Source organism: Mangifera indica, chromosome 1 (genome assembly GCF_011075055.1).
Source record: "Mangifera indica cultivar Alphonso chromosome 1, CATAS_Mindica_2.1, whole genome shotgun sequence".
Taxonomy (NCBI): Eukaryota; Viridiplantae; Streptophyta; class Magnoliopsida; order Sapindales; family Anacardiaceae; genus Mangifera; species Mangifera indica.
The window spans coordinates 18,574,249-18,592,946 of NC_058137.1; the positions used below are offsets into that span (position 1 = coordinate 18,574,249).

The window sequence follows — 18,698 nt, forward strand, 5'->3', positions numbered from 1 at the left end:
TTTCAATAGCTTTACCAATCACCTCACTGGAATGACTAGAAATTGGACAAAAATTTATAATTCTTTTATGTGATTTCCAGTCATCATCGATAAAATGGGCAATGATACACACATAACACAAAATTTGAATGGATGTCCATACATCAATAGTAAGACAAATTCTTGAAGGAAAAATTTTAAAATAATTTTTCAATTTAATCTTTTCCTTTTTGAAGAGTTTATAACAATGTCGTGAAGGAGCTTGTAATCACAAAATCTCTCATGTTCAACATACATAAAAGAAAACTCATAAGTGTTGAACATTCTAGCAAGAAAATTTCTAAGTTTGTATCAATCAAATTTACAAGATGTAAGGGATTGTGTAGTGACTCCCATCCATGTTACATTAATATTTTTTAGGGCAAAAGACTTATTCCCACTCAAGGTTTAGTCTATTGTCAAACTCCTATCTGCAAAGTTTAGAAAATCCAAATACCCACTCATCAGCTGTTAAAGTTAACAAAATCTATTAAATCTATTGGTATAATTGTGATTTAACCAATAATTTTATCTCATTTTTCCACATAGATTTTAAAAACTAATAATTTTCACTAACCTAAGATTTAAATCTATTAAATCTATTGGTATAATTGTCATATTTTTAAAACGTATTATTAATGATGTGTCATATTATATTTGTATATACATGTTTCATGCTTTTTTTGTATGCAAATTTTAGAGACATTTTTTTACAAATGTATTTTTCATTATTTGTCGTATTATACTTATATAATTTGCATACCATCTTTTTCTCGTTCTCATATTTACTAACTAGGGCTCAAACAACTTGTTCTACTAGTGATTAGGCATGCATATGACTTAAACAATATTTACATGTGGCTCATTGCTTGTATTTTCAACAATTAATTTTTCTTTTTCAAAATAATCCTGGACCTAAGATTTTTTCCTAGAGCCACTCACTTTTCATGTACATTTAGGTTTAGGGATGTCTAGTTTCAATGAGTTGACATCACTTGAAGGATTAGAAGGATTTTTGGTATTTGGTGTGATATTTGATCTATCAGTAGTAGTATTTGTATTATCAGTTGTACTTGATATATTTGAAAAGGGGAAAAAAATACTAGATTAGATAACGAAATAATAAAAACATTTGCAGGTTATATCTTCAACCCTAATAGTCCAACAAGAATTAATGGTAATGGTAACTTGATTGGAGAAACATGATCGGTGACGATAAGGAAGCAACTAGAAAGTGGAAACAAAAAACCGATAAAGAGGGAGGATAAAGAAGAGGTGTGAGAGAGAGGACATAGGAGAAGGCGTTTGCATATTTGTTGGGAATTGTTATTTTAGTTTAATTTTGTAACATCATAGGAATGAGAGTTTGATTTTACTTGGAATAGGCGTTCCTTTGTGAAACTCCAAAACTAAGTTTGTTTCAATCTTGATAAAAAGAGAAATAGATAGTAGAATGACGTTGTTTTTGTCTAGAAAGACTGAAACATTCAAGTATGAGTGTTATATCTTGTTGGAATAGAAATTCTTTCATTATTTTTTTTATCCCAAACTTAGTAAAATTGTGAACAACTTGTGAAACATGATCATGTAATATTAAATGACTGATGGAATGGATTCTTCATGAATAGTAAATAGTTAGTTAATTGAGGTCCACGATTTTTTATTAAAAATAAAAAATTAAAACTAAAATTTAAAAAATTGCAAAACAAAATCAGAATCGATGGACCAATTAACTAATTTTCTTGATTAATTTTGTTGGTTTTGGTTTTAGCTTTTAGCTTTTTTGCAGGCCTACCCAAAATCCTACTTTATAAAACATTAAACCCTAAACCTGGTACTAAACACATAAATTATAAATTAATATGAATAATTAGTTGGCGGTACACTAATCCTACTTTAGAGGGCATTTTTTTTGTATCGTTACTAGGAAAGAAGCTTTACCCTACTTTACAAAACACTAAATTGTAAACATTGTAATCACATGTATTTTCTATAGAGTTTAAGGTTTCTTACGCAACCTAGGATTGTTTGTCATTTTGTTTCATGATTAGGGGGTTTTTGAATTTTTTTCACAATTAGGGGCTTGTAATAATTTTCTAAGTGACCCGCTTTAAAAACTACGTAGGTTGCATGAAATCTTGATCAATACCATGTTTGCGAGATTTTTTTTATTTTCGCTTTCCCTTGTTCATGGGAGGGGTTATGTAATTTTCTCTAGTCCACACAAAAATTTCATAAACCCCTTGGGAAAAAGTTGTGGCCTAGGAATATTACGTGACCTATGAGAAATTTTTGTTGTTTTCACGTTGATTTTCCCAATTTATGTATCCCTTAACAGTAACACTATATGCATAGAATTTGTAAATAAAAAAATTACACAGATTGATATGACAGTGATATGACAATATCTTTTCGTCTGTTACATATCAATACTGTTATATCAGCACCATTAAATAATTGATATATCAATTTGTGTAATTTTTTTATACACAAATTCTATGCATATAGTATTACTCATCCGTAAATTCCAAAAATCATTTAGCAACTTAAACTAATACATATCATTCCATTTAAACACCATAAATATCACAACAATATGTACATTAATTAATAAACTAACGTAATCAAAATACAAGATAAAATTTTCAAATACATGGTGAAGAAGTGTGATGAACCGCATGAAAATGGTAAAATAAGATAAAGAAAACTTTGGAATACATGGTAAATTTTTGTCTTCAAAGGTACAAACCTTGAATTATCCAAATTTTGGCAAAAAATTTGTATTAGAGATCAATAAATTAATTTTTGCTCATAAACAAGGTAACTGAAATTAGTGTATGAGGATTATTTTATTAAACTTTAATATGATGGTTAAATGACTATACCCTGTGTGCATTTTTTTTATAACCCTTTAAAAAATTACTAATTTAATTAAATCCCAAAAACTCTAGTAATTAACTAATAAAAAACAGTTCAAGACAATCGGGATCTTTTTAGGGATTGGATGCGATTACAAACTTATGATCAGACATGTATGAAATGAAATCTCCATTCTCGATTCTACAAGAATTTTTATGAAAGCCTTTAATTTTCTTCTTTTTGATGGAAGTTATTATTTTTATTGGATCCGGTCCACCCATGATGGGTTGACCCAATCCATTAGGGTTAAAAGACAAAATTAACCCTTATATATATGAGAATGACCCTATTACCCTTGATAATTATTGAAGTTAACTGCCACTCTTATTTTTAATATAAATGAGCATAACTTCTATTGAAATATGACTTTTACGCTAAAAAACTCACAGAACGCTCTCTCATTCAATACACTCTTCATCTAGAAGAAATTTTTACAGAAAATAAGAAAACAAATCAAGCAAAGTGTGTTGTGGATTCTAACAGGAGTGCATTGCATCACAATCATCAACAAAGTTTCAGATTTCCAAATCGGATATATTTTTTTTATGATCTTGGATTTGTGTTACTTCAACTTACATTAGTATCAGAGCCTTGTTTTATCTATGCAATTGTGATGTTGGTGATATAAACATGATTTGGAAGCATGTTTAGAAATTAATTGGTGTGAACAATATATTATATATATATAAATGCATACGGACTTGTTCTAATTATTGATGAATTTGTTACAATTTTGTGAAATTGATGCCTAGAATCATGTTAGGATGAATTCTAGATATGAGAAACATGTTTAGTTGGAAAATATTGCACCAAATTCGCATGAAATTGGACGAATTTCAATGGCCAATTTTTCAACCAAAGTCATGATGTTCATGCATTTAATTTGCTAAAATCTGATGACGTTTTCACCGGAACTTTCATCAATATGAATCTGCATGCCACAGGCTTCAAAAGCCTTATGAAATCGTCGTCGTTGGATGGCCAGAAGACGACCAATTTTGCTGTCAAAAACCTAGGGTTCATGCTACAATCGTAGGTTGTAATTGGGTTGGGAAAACTTGATTGCCTGACCTGATTTATCAATGGGTTGGTCAATGGGTCAAACAGTTTAGTCAATTGGGTCGACCTAACCCAGGTCCTGATCTATGGGTAAACTGATCAACATTTGATAGTTTAATGGTCAAATAATTGACCAGTCAATGATCAATGTTTGACCGATGCGTGAGAATTGCCATTGATGCATAAAAGAGCGTGATGGCCTTGTTTCGACATGTGGTGGTGTGTGAGCTATGTTCCCGACACGTGACCTATGTTCTTCGGTGAGTGGCAGCATGTGAGCTAGTTTTTTGGTGAGTGGGAGCGTGTGCATGCTTCCATTTATGTCTAGTAGCTTGTATTGATTCAGATTCTATTATGTATGATCTATTTATGCATGAATTGAACACTTATAGGTGTTATTTTGATCATGATTTTGAATTATACATTACTAAACATGTGAACATATGTTGTTTATATTGTTATATATGTGTAATTTATTATTGTCTATTTGTTGGTTATATAGGGTGAACATATTGACTAAGGACAACTATTTGAACTATAAGATGAATTCGAAGCATAACTTCTTCACTCACATTTGGACCATGACTGGGAGAATATTAGAATTGAGAAATAAGGGTATATACCTAACTCATAATGAAAGGATATATTGACTATTGATGTCGTTGCTTGATCATTGGACCAATATAATCACCAATATTATCCAGGATGACAAGAAGGTATTAAACTTCTTGGATTGTTTGTATGAGTTACAAAAAGCAGAAGAGTGAAACATTGTTATGAATATAAGAAAATCAACAACTCTTTTTATTTTCCCAAATCAATGGAGTGCGAGGCATGTTGGCTATCGCAAACAACGCATAAACTTTATATGAATATAAGAAAATCAACAGCTCTTTGCACTCGTCGACTTATGGATGTGGATGTGAATGGTTGGTCAGGATATTTGGGTAATCAATAAAATGCTTCAATATAAACATTTCCGACATCAGGATTTGTATGCGAGAAACTACTTGTACCTCTACTATTGTAATTAACATGTGTCTTCTCCTCGAACTCTAATTTCTTGATGGGAATATCATACATAGCTTTCCCATCAAATTTACTCAAATTTGGAAATTTCTCTTCATTGCCACATACAAATTCTTCTACATTGTACAATACATCAACTTGAACATCATTTAAATATTTGAAGTATTTTTTAGAAATTCTTGTTTCAGATTGATCCTGATATGTTGAACTTCTCCTAAACCAATCTCATGATCTTATGGATAATTACTCAGCTCACCACCTTGTAAACCCTTATTTGCTTGTTGAACCTCATAACTATCATCATTAAGTATAGTTTTTACAAAAAATGGTACACATTCTTTAAAAAAGTTAGATAGATAATTAAGAACCTCAACATCTTCATCATTTGCAATTTCAACAGGGATATCATCGTTGAGATGTCTTGATCTCATGTTTATCTTAATATTGTTTACCTTTCGATCTATGTTACACTTTTCACTCACCATTTGAATTAATTTTTCAAATATTGTGTGCTCTGAAATTTTAATTAATTTTTTATTATCTCCAACATATTTTATTACATTATCACCTCTTTCTATCCATCTCCCTCGTATCTAATTGAAACATATTCATCATTTAGATCAATCCTAGAATGACCAATATCAATAACTAAATTTTTTTGAAAATAACATATGAAAGTGTACAAATAGAATCAACCTAAATAACATGATCAAAAATACTATTTAAATAAGTTCAAGTTTCATGATTTTATTTCTATTGCACGATTATATTTATTCCATAATTTGATACTATACATTGTAACTGTTAATGTACTCTGAATAATTTGATACTAATTTCATAAAATGTCACTTTACCCTTATATTATCAAATATCATTTTACCTTCAAATATTATCTGATATCTTTAACACCCTTCATGGTAAAATATCATTTCATCTCTTACTATTGTAATAATAAAATACGCCCTATATTTTTTTGTCATTTTAATTTTTAAACATAATTCTAAGTTATTATATAAGACACTACATATAATTATATTATCAATAAAAGTAATAACGATTGAAGTTATAGTATGTATAAATACCTTGATATTACAAATTTTTTTTCTCTTGCTCAAAATCATGATTATAAGCTTTTTTCTCTTTTAAAAAAATCTCTCAAATAATGAGTAAAATTATATATATTAAAGGGGAAAGAAAGAGTTATGATTGATATAGAATAAATGAATGATAATTTTGGTATTTTCGGGATATTTAGGACAATTTTGTTTAACTCTTTCAAAATTTGGATATTTTCGTTTAAACCATAAAATTATGAATAATTTTCTTATAACCCATAAAATATAAATAATTTAATTAATATCCCATATTTTCAATTGGTTTAGGAAAGAATGGAACATATAATTTAATTTCCCAATTTTTTCGCAGGTTTAAAAAGAAGTTTAAACACAATATTTCTCAAATTACAGCGTGTGCCTTTAACTGGGTAATGAAATCAACAACGGGTCGGGTTGAGGGGAATATTCTCGACCCGAAAACAAAGGCTTTACCTCTCCGTCTCTTAAAGTTTCAACTTCCATGCTCGATCGATTCCCCCTCACTCTCCACCATGGCCTTACTCGGCGACGACGGGCGGGGTTACGATTTGGCTCGCAAGTTGGAGTCATGCGGCGTGTGGCGCTCCTGGCTCGGCGACACTTATTATTCCTCATTTGTTCACTCCCTTTCTTCGCCGGCCACTTGGGAGTCCTTCATGCGAGCTGACCACACCAAATCTAAGTCTCAGATCCACCTTCAACTCCGCGCACGCGCTCTCTTGTTCGACAAAGCCGTCATATCTCTGTTTCTTCCTAATGATAATCCTTCTTCGGCTTCCATCTCCAAGCTCAATCCAAACTGTGAGTCCCTCTGTTTCTTTATTTATTTTGGTCGTCAATTTTTGTGACCAATTTTCTTGTGTTTAGATTTGCAATTGCACGGCGACGACTTGTATTTCACCTTGGAAAATAATTCGCAAGATGGGGTTCAAATGCGAGACAATGTTGGTTCCTCAAATACGGCGCCGTCCAAGGTTTGATAACCTAAGTATTTTCCTGAATTTTTTTATATAATAAATGTGTTCTCATTGAAACTATGCATATGGAACTGTTTTGTGTTGATTGGCTTTGCAGAGTCAGTTGAAGTCCTCATATAATGCTGGAACAAGATATGATGAATCCCAGTATGAAATGTTGCCCCAGAGAATTCGGAGTGACGAATTGCCAGAAACATGGTATGATCAGTTTATTGAGAAGTATAAACTCAGTAGACCATATAAGGTACTGCTGGGCCAACGAGAATTGGATAGGCGTACTGCCGAGGGCATGTCTGATTATCTTAGAGTTGTTGAAAAACATAAGAGAAGGCGAGTGCCATTTCTGGACAATCAGAGCACAGGCTCTGGAAATTCTGTCTCAGAGAGTTCATCCAGCATGCAATCAGATGCTGTTTCAGATTTCAATAATTTGGTTGATGGAGATGTTTTTTTACCTGAAACATTATTTTTAATGAATAGTGTGCCCCAGGTTGCAGTCCCGGCAATAAATAGAGAGAAGATTAACCTAAAAGTAGAATTGAATGGGATTCTTGATACCTTGCCTCAGGTTAATACCAGGAGTCCTGTTATGATTGAGAGGCTTGGTATACGCCCTGAGTATCTTGGCATGGAACAAGGAGGAAATTTTCATCGAGGAAAAAATGTTTCGGAAGGGATTAATAAATGTCTTTCTGATGAGCGAGCATCACAGGTATCTCAAAAGGTAATATCCCGCCTACTGCATGGGTGGGGATTTGACGGTGTTACAGAAGTCCCATTGGAAGTGTTTTCTCAATTGCTTGGACGTCAAATTCATAAACTAGGCCTCACTTTGAAACTTCTGTCTGATGGTTACAGACGGCATTGTTCTGCCATTGAACTAATTAGGATGTTTCTTGAAGTAGCTGGGTATGGGTAAGTTTGCAGCACTTTTAATATTAATTTGTGGTATTGGTTAAACTTTGTTGCTTTTTAGCCTTCCAGAGAAGTGTTATCCATATGTGTTTCTTCTGTTTAGTAAAAGAATATACTTGCATGTATCGCACATTAATATAGGCTACTGTCATTTGACTGTTATATGACTAAATATTTGGAAAATAATGAACAGTCTTCATTATGATCACTTTGATAGAAGATGACATAGTTTTCAACCAAAAAGATTTCTCTCAGTTTCGTGTGGGCTTGTTTTGCATCATTATTTTCTGCTGGGTTGGTTAAATATTGTGGTGCTTGTTCTGCTGTGTCCGTTATGTAACATATTTTTCTTTTACTTGCTAGTACTTTTGAGGTTTTTACGGAGCTTGTTAAAGAAGGTAGTAGGAATATAGCGCCACAAACTCAGCAACAAGTACATGCCATGCAGCCACAATCACAGGCACAACAACAGAGTCCCCTTAAACTGCCGCAGCAGGTATGTTCTTCTGCGTGGTTTCTTGCATGATTTGGGTTTAACTAAGGGATTATTTGGTAAGTGCAGAATCATGTCTAGCTGTTCTAATTTTAACCTAATTATCCTCCATTCAACTCCTGAGATATCAGAGTAACAATATCTGTTGCTTCACCTCCAGCAGTCCTAAGAGGTGAGGACATTGAGGGGTGTTTGGCACAATTCGTTGGATCAAGCTAAATTTTTTCGTTTTGAATTGGATTGGATTTAATTTATTATTGTCATGTGTTTGATACAACACCAGATTAAAATGTATAATTAATTATTTTAATAAAAAATTTAATAATTTAATTTTTTAAATATTCAAAAAAAATTTTAAAAATTAAATAAATAAAGATAAATATTTTGAAAATAAATAAAAGTTAGAACTGGCTGATGGGGTCACTGGTGGTGCATTCAGCAACACTTTTGGGTAAAGTTTTGAGCACTCTGCGCTACGGTGCTAATGTGGAATTCGCCGGAGGTAGGTGTTTTGCCGAAAACAATTCAGCCGACCTATGTAGGCTTTTTCCAGAAAAATGTAGTCTCTGGTGACTTCCCCTTTTGTACTTTCGGGCAGATTGCTTGGAAATTTACCTGATGGTGCCCAACTGCCCATAGTGATGCCAGACTTGCAGCTGGTGATCCTGTTGACCACTTCGAACTTCTTAAATATTATATTGATTATTAATTTAATAGATTTTTCTTTAAAAGAAATATGGAAGTAACCTTTGTAATAGCGCAGTCCCAAGTACAACAACAGGGATTGCAGGTATTTTTTATTTTCAAATTAAGGCGGCCTATACTGTAGTCGCATTGAACCAAAATTGAAGCCAAACATGAGTGAAAAAGAAAACAATGTCTTCCTTGCCATTAATACTGTCCAGTGCACCCAACCCTAACACACTTTGAAAGTTTACACATGCATGAAGCATTTTTTTCTTTTTCTGTTCTGAGCACAACTGATGTGACTGGATTTATGATTATTATCAGTGAGCTGTTTTTATTGACACTGAAACCGGCTCCTGATGTTTTTGATGCTCTCCAGTATGTTTATATTTCTTTCATTGACTGGTGAAATCTTTAGGTATTGTACCTGAGACTGTTGATGAATCATGATCTCCTGATGTTTGAGTTTAAGAGTGTATTTTGAGGAGAGTTAATACCTGTCTATATATAACTTACACCACAGATTATCAAGTACTAATGTTGAATTTTTGATATAGCATCGTTGGAAATTCCTCTTTTAAAATTTTATTTTGAAGCATCAGATCCCACGACAAATGAATCAGCAAATGCAGCAGATGGTTCAACCTCAAAATTTGGCTTTACAACAGCAGCTGCAGCAGCAACAATATGAGATGATGCGTAAACGCCAACAAACCAGTCCTCACCCTAGTATGGATATGGATAGGGATCGGGCCCCAGTACAAGCCAAGGTGGAGAACTCTTTGGAACTGCAAATGGATGCCAATGCCTTAACTGCAGTCAATCCCAGGCAATCTCAAATGCAGATCCGCCAACAACAACTCAATGCAATGTCAAATCTCCATTCAAAATCTAGCAATCAGTTGAGGCAGTTGGCATCTGTTCAAATTCCTCAAGTGCAGACTCCTCAAGTGCAGGCACCTCAAGTGCAGATGCATCAAATGCAGACACCTGTGCAGATGTCTCAAATCCAGACACCTCAGGTGCAAATGTCTCAAATGCAAGCACCTCAGGTGCAGACATCTCAAATGCAAACACCTACAATGCAGTCACAGTAAGAAATAAAAAGAAATACTGAATTTTACTTGCAATTTTGCTAAAAAATAGGAAGTTGAATAGAGCTGGTTAAAAGTGATAAGTTATTGGAGTTCTGAATCAAGTTGTCTGCATGCAGGAATATGGGCATTGTTAGGGCTCCTCCAGTGAAGGTTGAGGGATTCCAGGAATTGATGGGTGGAGATACTTCATCAAAGCATGATTCAGAGGAAAGTAAGCTGACTTCCCCTATAAGTAAATAAGTTTTGAGATATTTGCATGCATCAGCCCAGGCTAGTTTGGCCTCATGAAGTTTTATTGCAATTTTTTTTTTGCTTCTTTTGTAGTTTAATGGAAGAAAGATGTTGAATTTGTAGAATATATAATTTAAATATATACTTCGTGTATAGTTTGATGATGCTCCAAGAAGTCCTCTGGCAGACTCAGCTAGCAGACTCCAAGAGACCATTCCTTGCATTATACAATTGACAATATTAGGAAGCCTTGGTGCATCTTTTAGTGTAAGCTGTCTTGCATTTAGACTCTTTTTAAAGCCGAGTGTGTGGCATGGAGGGGCATTAATATTCTGTCTTATAATTGTTTCCTTTCTATGGGTCCAACTTTGCATGGCCATCCAATTTTACAGGAACTGTTAATGTAGGCCGGTACTATAAGGAAACACTTTGATGATTCATTTCCTTTTGCATTGTTTAGTACCCTCATGTTGTGCCAGAGTTGAACGGGAGGGGTTTGATATGCCTTTAGTAAATTAGAAGTTTGGTTCTTAATACAAGGAATTGGGGGCGGTTGCCCTAGTCACTTGATCTTGTTTCTGAGTTTGGTTTCAAAGTAGTCTAAACATCTTGATTTCACATTCCTGTTGTGTATCAGCTTGTTAGATGAACAAAACTTCTGTCCTAGCTTGGACTAGGATCTTCTGTTCTATAGCTTTATCCAGACATAACAGATGCTGATTTCCTGATATCCAGAACTGTGATTTTTAAGGTAGGATTACATGAGTTCGCCCGGTGTGTCGCTGTAAAGGATCTTTAGGTTTCCTTTTCCATCTTGGGCAACATTCATCTCCTCCCAGAAGTGTGTCCAGCTTTATCCCCTTTTTAAAGTTTAGTTCAGTTACATTGCCTGTTGAAGACCTGCCAGGAAATGCTGAAGCCACCGCCATATTCCATGAATAAGTCTCCTACCTGGGGGGCTGATAGGAACAAAATTGAGCTGCAAGGTAAAAATGTTACAGCATTAGTTTACTCAGACTATAAATAATTGATAGTTGGGCCAGATATTGTTTTCAAGTTTTAAACTTTTAGGCCTTACGCAGGTCCGCAATTGCTAGGAACTAACCCGAGTAAAGATTTGAAGATATCAAACTCCATATACTAAGTTCAAATGAGACATGATCCATTTTGGAGAAAAATAATGGATTATATATAAAGATAATTATTTTTAAGAGATATTAATTAACAATCAAACCATGTGCTCAAACAATAACATGTCACTATATGGTTGAATGTTATTTTATCTTTAATTTAAAACTGTTTAATTACATTGTGGCATATTATTGTTTTTGTATACAACACTTCTCAATTCATTCATAACAACACCCTTAATGAATGAATTGAAATTTTCCTCCTTTTGAAAAAACAATTTCAACCTCTCTTAACTGGATTCTGACAAAAGTCTAACTATTCTTGGTAAATCAATTGTGTATAACAAAGTTTTCGTAGCTGTTCTTCTTTGACCAACTATTTTTGTTGCCTATCTTCTCCAATTTATGCTCATGTATTTGCAGAATGGGAAAGATGATTGTCAATGTTTTTATGTTACATTATACAGATATTTTCATAAAAACAAGATCGAATGCAATTTTATAAGTTTGATTGTGTAAGATGCAAATACATGAGATTGATTTAATTTATACCCAAATTGGGGAAAATGCCCAATGTTGTTGAGACTGAAGAGAATTTAAGTGTTTGTGGTTGTGTAGAATGCAAATACATGAGTTTGACTTAATTTTTTTTTTTTGTTTATGTGACTTGTGAACAATACGCAAAACTTTCGATTTGTGTTTGTTCCCTCTAGTTTGCGTAAAATATTACGCGAGCTGAGGAAAAAGTATAATGTGGTTGGGATTGTAGAGATCAGACATGAACTGAAAAAATTGTATAATGTTGTTGGGACTGAAGAGAAAAGAAGTTTTTTTTGTCTCTGTAGGATGCAAATATATGAGATTGACCTAATATTTTAAGCGAACCAGGGTAAAGGCATAATAGTGTTTGGACTGAAGAAAATGTAAGTGTTTTTGGTTGTATGGATTGCAAATACTCAAGTTTGACTAATTTTCTAACTAACTGCAAGTTCTCTCTTTTTATTTTTGCAAACCTCACATATTACTCATTTTTTACTACTGTCAACCCTGCGATTAACATATTTTCTCGACTAGGTTTTCTAGCTGACATTGTTGTTTACGTGAATTCAAGTCTAGAATTGAGATATAGTGCCAATAGCGTAATTTTTCACATTAACTCATTTAGACTTATACAAGGTGATAAAGAGCGAAATATTCCAACTTATGGATTTACTTGCCTATATTTAACAAGGTCAAAAAACTCATTTAGACTTGTTCCCTCCTTAATTGCAGATAGAGGTTGTCATCTCTGTTTCAAACGAAACCAAAACGTCTCCGTCTTAGATAAAGATAAAAAGGTCTTCGTATGAGACTGAGATGATAGACTTTTTTCTTTGTCTAAGACAGAGATGATACTCTTTTTTTGTTTGAGATGAAGATGTTCTGTTTTCTTCTAGGATAGAGACGACGGTCTTTGTCTTTGAAGGAGGGAAGATGGAGGCAACTAGTCTGGGGAGAAGATGAAAGGTTGGCCAATGGTCGGGAAGAAATCAGTTACCTAACGGGAGAAAAAGACCTGAAGGGAAAAATTGTCACTTTTCAAACTTTGAGTGAAGACAAATTGTTATATTTTCAAATTGATGGGAAAAATGAGGTAAAACTTTAATTTTTAAATTTTTTTGAAAAATAAAAGTTTTACCCTTAACTTTAACTGAAAATTTTTAATAAAATTTAGTTTATGGGTAGATGTTTGAGTTTTTGAAAGCTTGAGGTAGAACTTTGAGATTTTAGTATACCTTGGGTGGTAACAAGTTTTTTGGCCATTTATAAAATCAATGAATATTTAATTATCCCACACAAGTTAAGTTACTACCTTCGTTTCAACTATTTTTTATTTGGATTTGAGTCCATGATAGCCAATTAATCAAACTATTGACTCAATATTCAAAAGCATTAAGAATAATAATTAACTTTTTGCATAGATAAAAAGAAAAAAGCCTGTTCAAATAAATATAAAGGCCAAGTGACTATTTCTGATGGAGGTTTGCTTAATTGATAGCTTTTTATCTGTTAAGTTTCAGAAAACCAAATTTTTACTTATTATCTATTTTTATTTGTGAATTTCATTAAGTGAAAAAGTAAAAAAGTCATTTAATATAATTTTTTTCTATTTTCTCTTATTCTTTCCATTTTCCTTTTTCCCCTTTATTATTTTTATTTTTCTTTTTCTCCTTTTTTTTTGAAAATGTTGTAGGCGTTAGTAAAATATTTCAAAGGTTTTTGGAAATTTGAAAAAAGCATGGGGATAAATTTTAAAATTTTCAGTATGTCCCTTAATAGTTCAAAAAATGATAGTTACATCCCCAATGAATTGAACAAAACATAATGTTTAATAATTGGTTAGAATTTTGATATTTTTAATAAGTTTAAATGATAATTTTTTAAATTGGTAAGAATATATTGAAAATTTGATATTGATAAAAAGTTTTACTAGCAGTTTTATAATTACAATAAATGGGAAAACAATCATTTTATAGAAAACCAAATATAATTTACTTACAAAAGTGGATGCAAATTTGACTTTTGTGAAATTTAAAAGGTGAAAATTTGTTATTTCAACGAACCTTGGATGAGAAATAGTCTTTCAGCCAAATATAAATAGTCAAGATAATTGAATTCGACATACCCATGTATTTCAAAAAAGAAATAAACAAGAATCTATAACCAAATTTTAAGACTGACCACACCACGAGAAAGTTAGGAAGCACAAGTGGATGCAAATTTGACTTTTGTGAAATTTAAAAGGTGAAAATTTGTTATTTCAACGAACCTTGGATGAGAAATAGTCTTTCAGCCAAATATAAATAGTCAAGATAATTGAATTCGACATACCCATGTATTTCAAAAAAGAAATAAACAAGAATCTATAACCAAATTTTAAGACTGACCACACCACGAGAAAGTTAGGAAGCACTTCTTAAGAGATCATATAATTTAATAGAGTTTCCAATGGTATTTCAAGTAATCGCATAATGTATATTCATATAATAATATGATAATAAATTATCACTAAAACTTGTAAGTTTGTGGTTGTAGGTTTGGATATATGGAACACTTAAAACTGTGAAGAAATGTGCTTGAACAAAGAAACATTAGAAGACTTTAAGGTATGTAGATCACTTTCTTTAAGGTGATATTTCTCCTTACTAGTTATATAGTGTTGTAAGGTTATGACAAATCACCTCCAACATATAACAAAACCCTTAGAGTAATAACCAACATTACTAAATACTCTCCCAAAAAACACAAGAATGAATAATTTTGATATGATGATGTTGAATTAAAGAGAAAGTAGAATTGTATGGACAAATTAGAATTAATTAAAAAATCTGATTCAAACCTCAATTTATAGACTTGAAACATGTTTGTTGACATCAAAAGTCATGATTTTTTTACCCAAAAGTTATGTTTTAAGTATAACTTTTTGATTAGATATGTCAAATCTTGAATGATCACAACTTTTAGTTTAAGTTGAAGCAACGTAACTTTTGAGAGCAAAAGTTATATCTAATTTTGTAAAATCATGTTCAGTGTCAAGAGTCATTGCTAGACTCTCTCTCTCTCTCTCTCTCTCTCTCTCTCTCTCTCTCTCTCTCTCTCTCTCTCTATATATATATATATATATATATATATATATATATATATATATATATATTGGCTTCTTAAATTTTCCTTCCAAAATTTTTCTTCAAACTAAATACTAAATACAACCTACTAACATTCCCCCACTTAGGTTGTATTTGTTAACCAACATCAACACATATAGATTTATGCATAAAGAAAGTCTTTTTACAATTAAACTTTCTATTAGTGTTAATATTTGCTTTAAACTAAGATTTTATAGTATAAAAATCGGAAATATCACACATATGAACCTCCTTTTTATTCATAATGTGTTATCGACAGTTTAACATCATCATATGTGCTTGTGCTACAATCCTATACCCATGAACATTTAGAAAAATTATTCTAACTTTTGTTAAAAACAACACCACTCTCTATGTTCACTTAGGTGAAACTCTTGTAGTTTGTTATAAAAACTCTTTGTTTTCTTAAACAACTTTTGCTTCATTAAGAGTAATTGTTACTTAATCTCCTTTTCTAAGTACTTTATTAGTCTAAGTACTTGCTCTAGTGAAGTGTTAGCTTTTTTAAAACTCAAATGATTAAACTTTGTAATTATTTTTTCAGTGTAATGAGATTAACACAAAACATAACCCCGATTATGTTTTTTAACTTTAATAGCTAAGATTGTATCTACCTCACCTAAATCTTTTATTTGAAACTGTAAGTTGAGATATTTCTTGTCAGATGTAAAGTTAAATTCAACCATTATTTTTTCATGCATCTTTGCAGTATCATGATTCTCTGTTAGTACATTTTCATAATTGGTTGCAACTTCATAATTCTTAAATTGATTTTTGTCATTGCATACATGAATTGTTACACCAGAGTCATACCACCAATCATTCGATTTTGATGATGTGGTCATGTGTAATTCAGTAACCATGACCACAATTTCATATTTTTTTCGACCCTATTGGTTTTGTTGTTAGTAGTATGTTCTTCAATTTTAAGCCTTTTTCTGAACTTGCAATTTTCTTAAAATGCCCTTGTTTACCACAAAAATATCAATTTTTCTTTTTGTTGTTGGAAAAGTTATTGGTAGAGTTAAACTTTCTCTTATGACTACTTTTTCCAGCAATATTATCATTGGTGTTGTCATTTACTCTAGAATCAATATAATATACATTAGAACCAAACTTTGAAGTAAAGTTTTTTGTCACGATTTTTTGACTCCTCTTAAATTCTATTATGTTTTAAAAGTTGATCTAGAGATAATTCCTTAGTATTATGCATTAATTTCTTTCTATAACCATTCCAAGTTTATGGTAATTTTGCAATCATAACAACAACTTGCAATGGTTTAGAAACTTCTACTTTTAAATCTTTTAATTTTGAAACCAAGAATTATAACTCATCTACTTCATTCATGACAGATTTATTGCCAACCATTTCAAATTTAAGATATTTCATGCAAGTAAATTTGTCAGTATCTTGTTTTTCAAAAGTGTATTTCACTTCAAGTGCACTCCAAATTTCCTTTGAAGATTGAATTGGCTTGTAAAGATCACATAAACGATCCAAGAGAGAGTGTAAGATCTACCCCCTGCAACGAACCTCATCTTCTTCTCTTTGTTTGTGAGTAACCCTTGTCTCATCATTATCTTCATCACTTGGTGAAGACAAATCTATCAAATTCAAGTCCAACAAATAGTAGACACTTAATTAAGTGAGGAGAAAGATAATTTAATCTTCCAAACGAGTGAAGTTTGTGTCATCAAAACGCTCCAACTTGTAGAGTTCTAGCTTAAGGAATTTGTTGCAAGCAAAATTTGATTTTTTTGAGGCTATCAAAGCAAAATATCACCTTAAAGTTGTTAGAGAAATGTGTTTGAATAATTAAATGTTAGAAGGCTTTGAGGTGTGTAGATCACTTCCTTTAAAGTGATATTTGCCCTTACTAATTATATGGCGTTGCAGCGATATGACAAATCACTTCCAAGATATAACAAAACCCCTAGAATAATAGCCAACACTACTAAATACTATCCCAAAAAAACACAAGAATGAATAATTTTGATATGATGATGTTGAACTAAAGAGAAAGTAGGATTGTATGGAGAAATTAAAATTAATTAAAAAATCTGATTCAAATCTCAATTTATAGAACCAACACCAAGAGTCATGATTTTTTGAGCCAAAAATTATGTTTTAAACATAACTTTTTGATTATAGATGTCCAATCTTGAATGATCACAATTTCAGTTTAAGTTGAAACAATATAATATGTCTAGTTTTGTAGGATCATATCCAATGTTAAGAGTCATTACTAGACCCCATATATATATATATATATATATGTTCATGGCTTCTTAAATTTTCCTTTCAAAATTTCTCCAAACTAAATATAATCTACTAACAACAACATCACCTTCATCATTAAAGTAACAATAAACTCCTAAATTCTTATACCCAATAGGTATTTGTTGAATCTAGGAAGGTAATCAACATCATGCAGACAATACAACATGACCACCTTCACTACATCTTCATCGTTGTCCACCCTAGTGGTAGCTTCATATACTCTAATCTAGTCATCATATGTGTAGCTAATATCTTATTTGCAAAAGACACTTTTTGTATTCTTTATCACACTAAGGACAAAATATACTTTCCTATGTTGGTGTGGTGACTGAACCTTAACCTTATCACTATAAAGAACTCAAATCACCTAAAAGATATGTCAACACTATTTACCTTAAACCAAAACACCTCAAATGACTCTCCCCTTTTGATCTCTCATAAAAGTATTGAGTTGGTCTATATATTGTTGAATCTCAATATATCAACATTGAGAAATGCCCAAAAACAAGTCCACTAAACTAACCTCTTTTGATGATCACTCAACCTCATTGGAATTTGATCAAATGTGTCCTTCTACCCTTTCAAAGTGACATGAACTTCAAAGTGGTGAGGTACTTCTCAATTACTTCATCAAGTTGCCTTACCAAAGTATGGACTTTTCTCTTTCATCCTAATGTTATGTTATACAATTTGAATATCCCAAATCATTGCTTAATTTTTGTTAAAAATTAACAAAATCAAGAATCATTTTAAAAAGAAAATAACATATCCCTAAAAAACTAGAAAAGTTGAATTTACTTGAGATAAACACAACAAAGGGGTCAAGCATGCCAAAACCCCTTTGCTATGGCAAGACCTAAAAGAGCATGACCTTTTATTGTAACGGGGTAGTGCCTGAACTGTGGGCTAGTTGGGTTGTGCCATGACCCTGGCCTTCAGGCTTGTTGGTTGACTTGACATTGCAGTCGTGCTTTTAAAAATAAATCTTTTTTTTTAAACTTGTAGGCATTGTAGCCTATACTATAGTAGCCCAACGGTTATTGGCCCTGTCCAGTAATTGATGGGTTTAAAATTTTTTATTT

General features: G+C 32.1%; 1 protein-coding gene across 9 annotated transcripts; it reads left to right on the forward strand.

Moving 5' to 3' along the window:
- The first annotated feature begins 6,496 nt into the window (after nucleotides 1-6,496).
- On the forward strand, nucleotides 6,497-12,239 carry LOC123226443. Of its 9 annotated transcripts, none has more exons than XM_044650998.1 (8): nucleotides 6,497-6,920; nucleotides 6,987-7,093; nucleotides 7,194-8,011; nucleotides 8,375-8,507; nucleotides 9,788-10,213; nucleotides 10,244-10,284; nucleotides 10,405-10,499; nucleotides 11,275-12,239. In XM_044650998.1, the coding sequence occupies exons 1-8, from the start codon at nucleotides 6,512-6,514 to the stop codon at nucleotides 11,316-11,318; spliced, it is 2,073 nt and encodes a 690-aa protein (XP_044506933.1). In that variant the 5' UTR covers nucleotides 6,497-6,511; the 3' UTR covers nucleotides 11,319-12,239. The 9 variants fall into 9 exon arrangements, 8 of the variants coding, with proteins under 8 accessions (XP_044506933.1, XP_044506942.1, XP_044506925.1 ...); XR_006504327.1 differs by having other exon boundaries at nucleotides 9,788-10,284; nucleotides 11,275-11,505; nucleotides 11,602-12,239; XM_044651007.1 differs by having other exon boundaries at nucleotides 9,788-10,284; nucleotides 11,255-12,239.
- The last annotated feature ends 6,459 nt before the right edge of the window (nucleotides 12,240-18,698 follow it).

Bases quoted from the DNA above. Each gene is read 5' to 3' on its own strand.
- LOC123226443 (XM_044650965.1), top strand. From the start codon at position 6,512: ATGAAATCAACAACGGGTCGGGTTGAGGGGAATATTCTCGACCCGAAA. The intron at 7,094-7,193 runs GTTTGATAACCT...TTGGCTTTGCAG, and splicing joins CAAATACGGCGCCGTCCAAG to AGTCAGTTGAAGTCCTCATA. The intron at 10,500-11,274 runs GTAAGCTGACTT...TTTTTAAGGTAG, and splicing joins AAAGCATGATTCAGAGGAAA to GATTACATGAGTTCGCCCGG.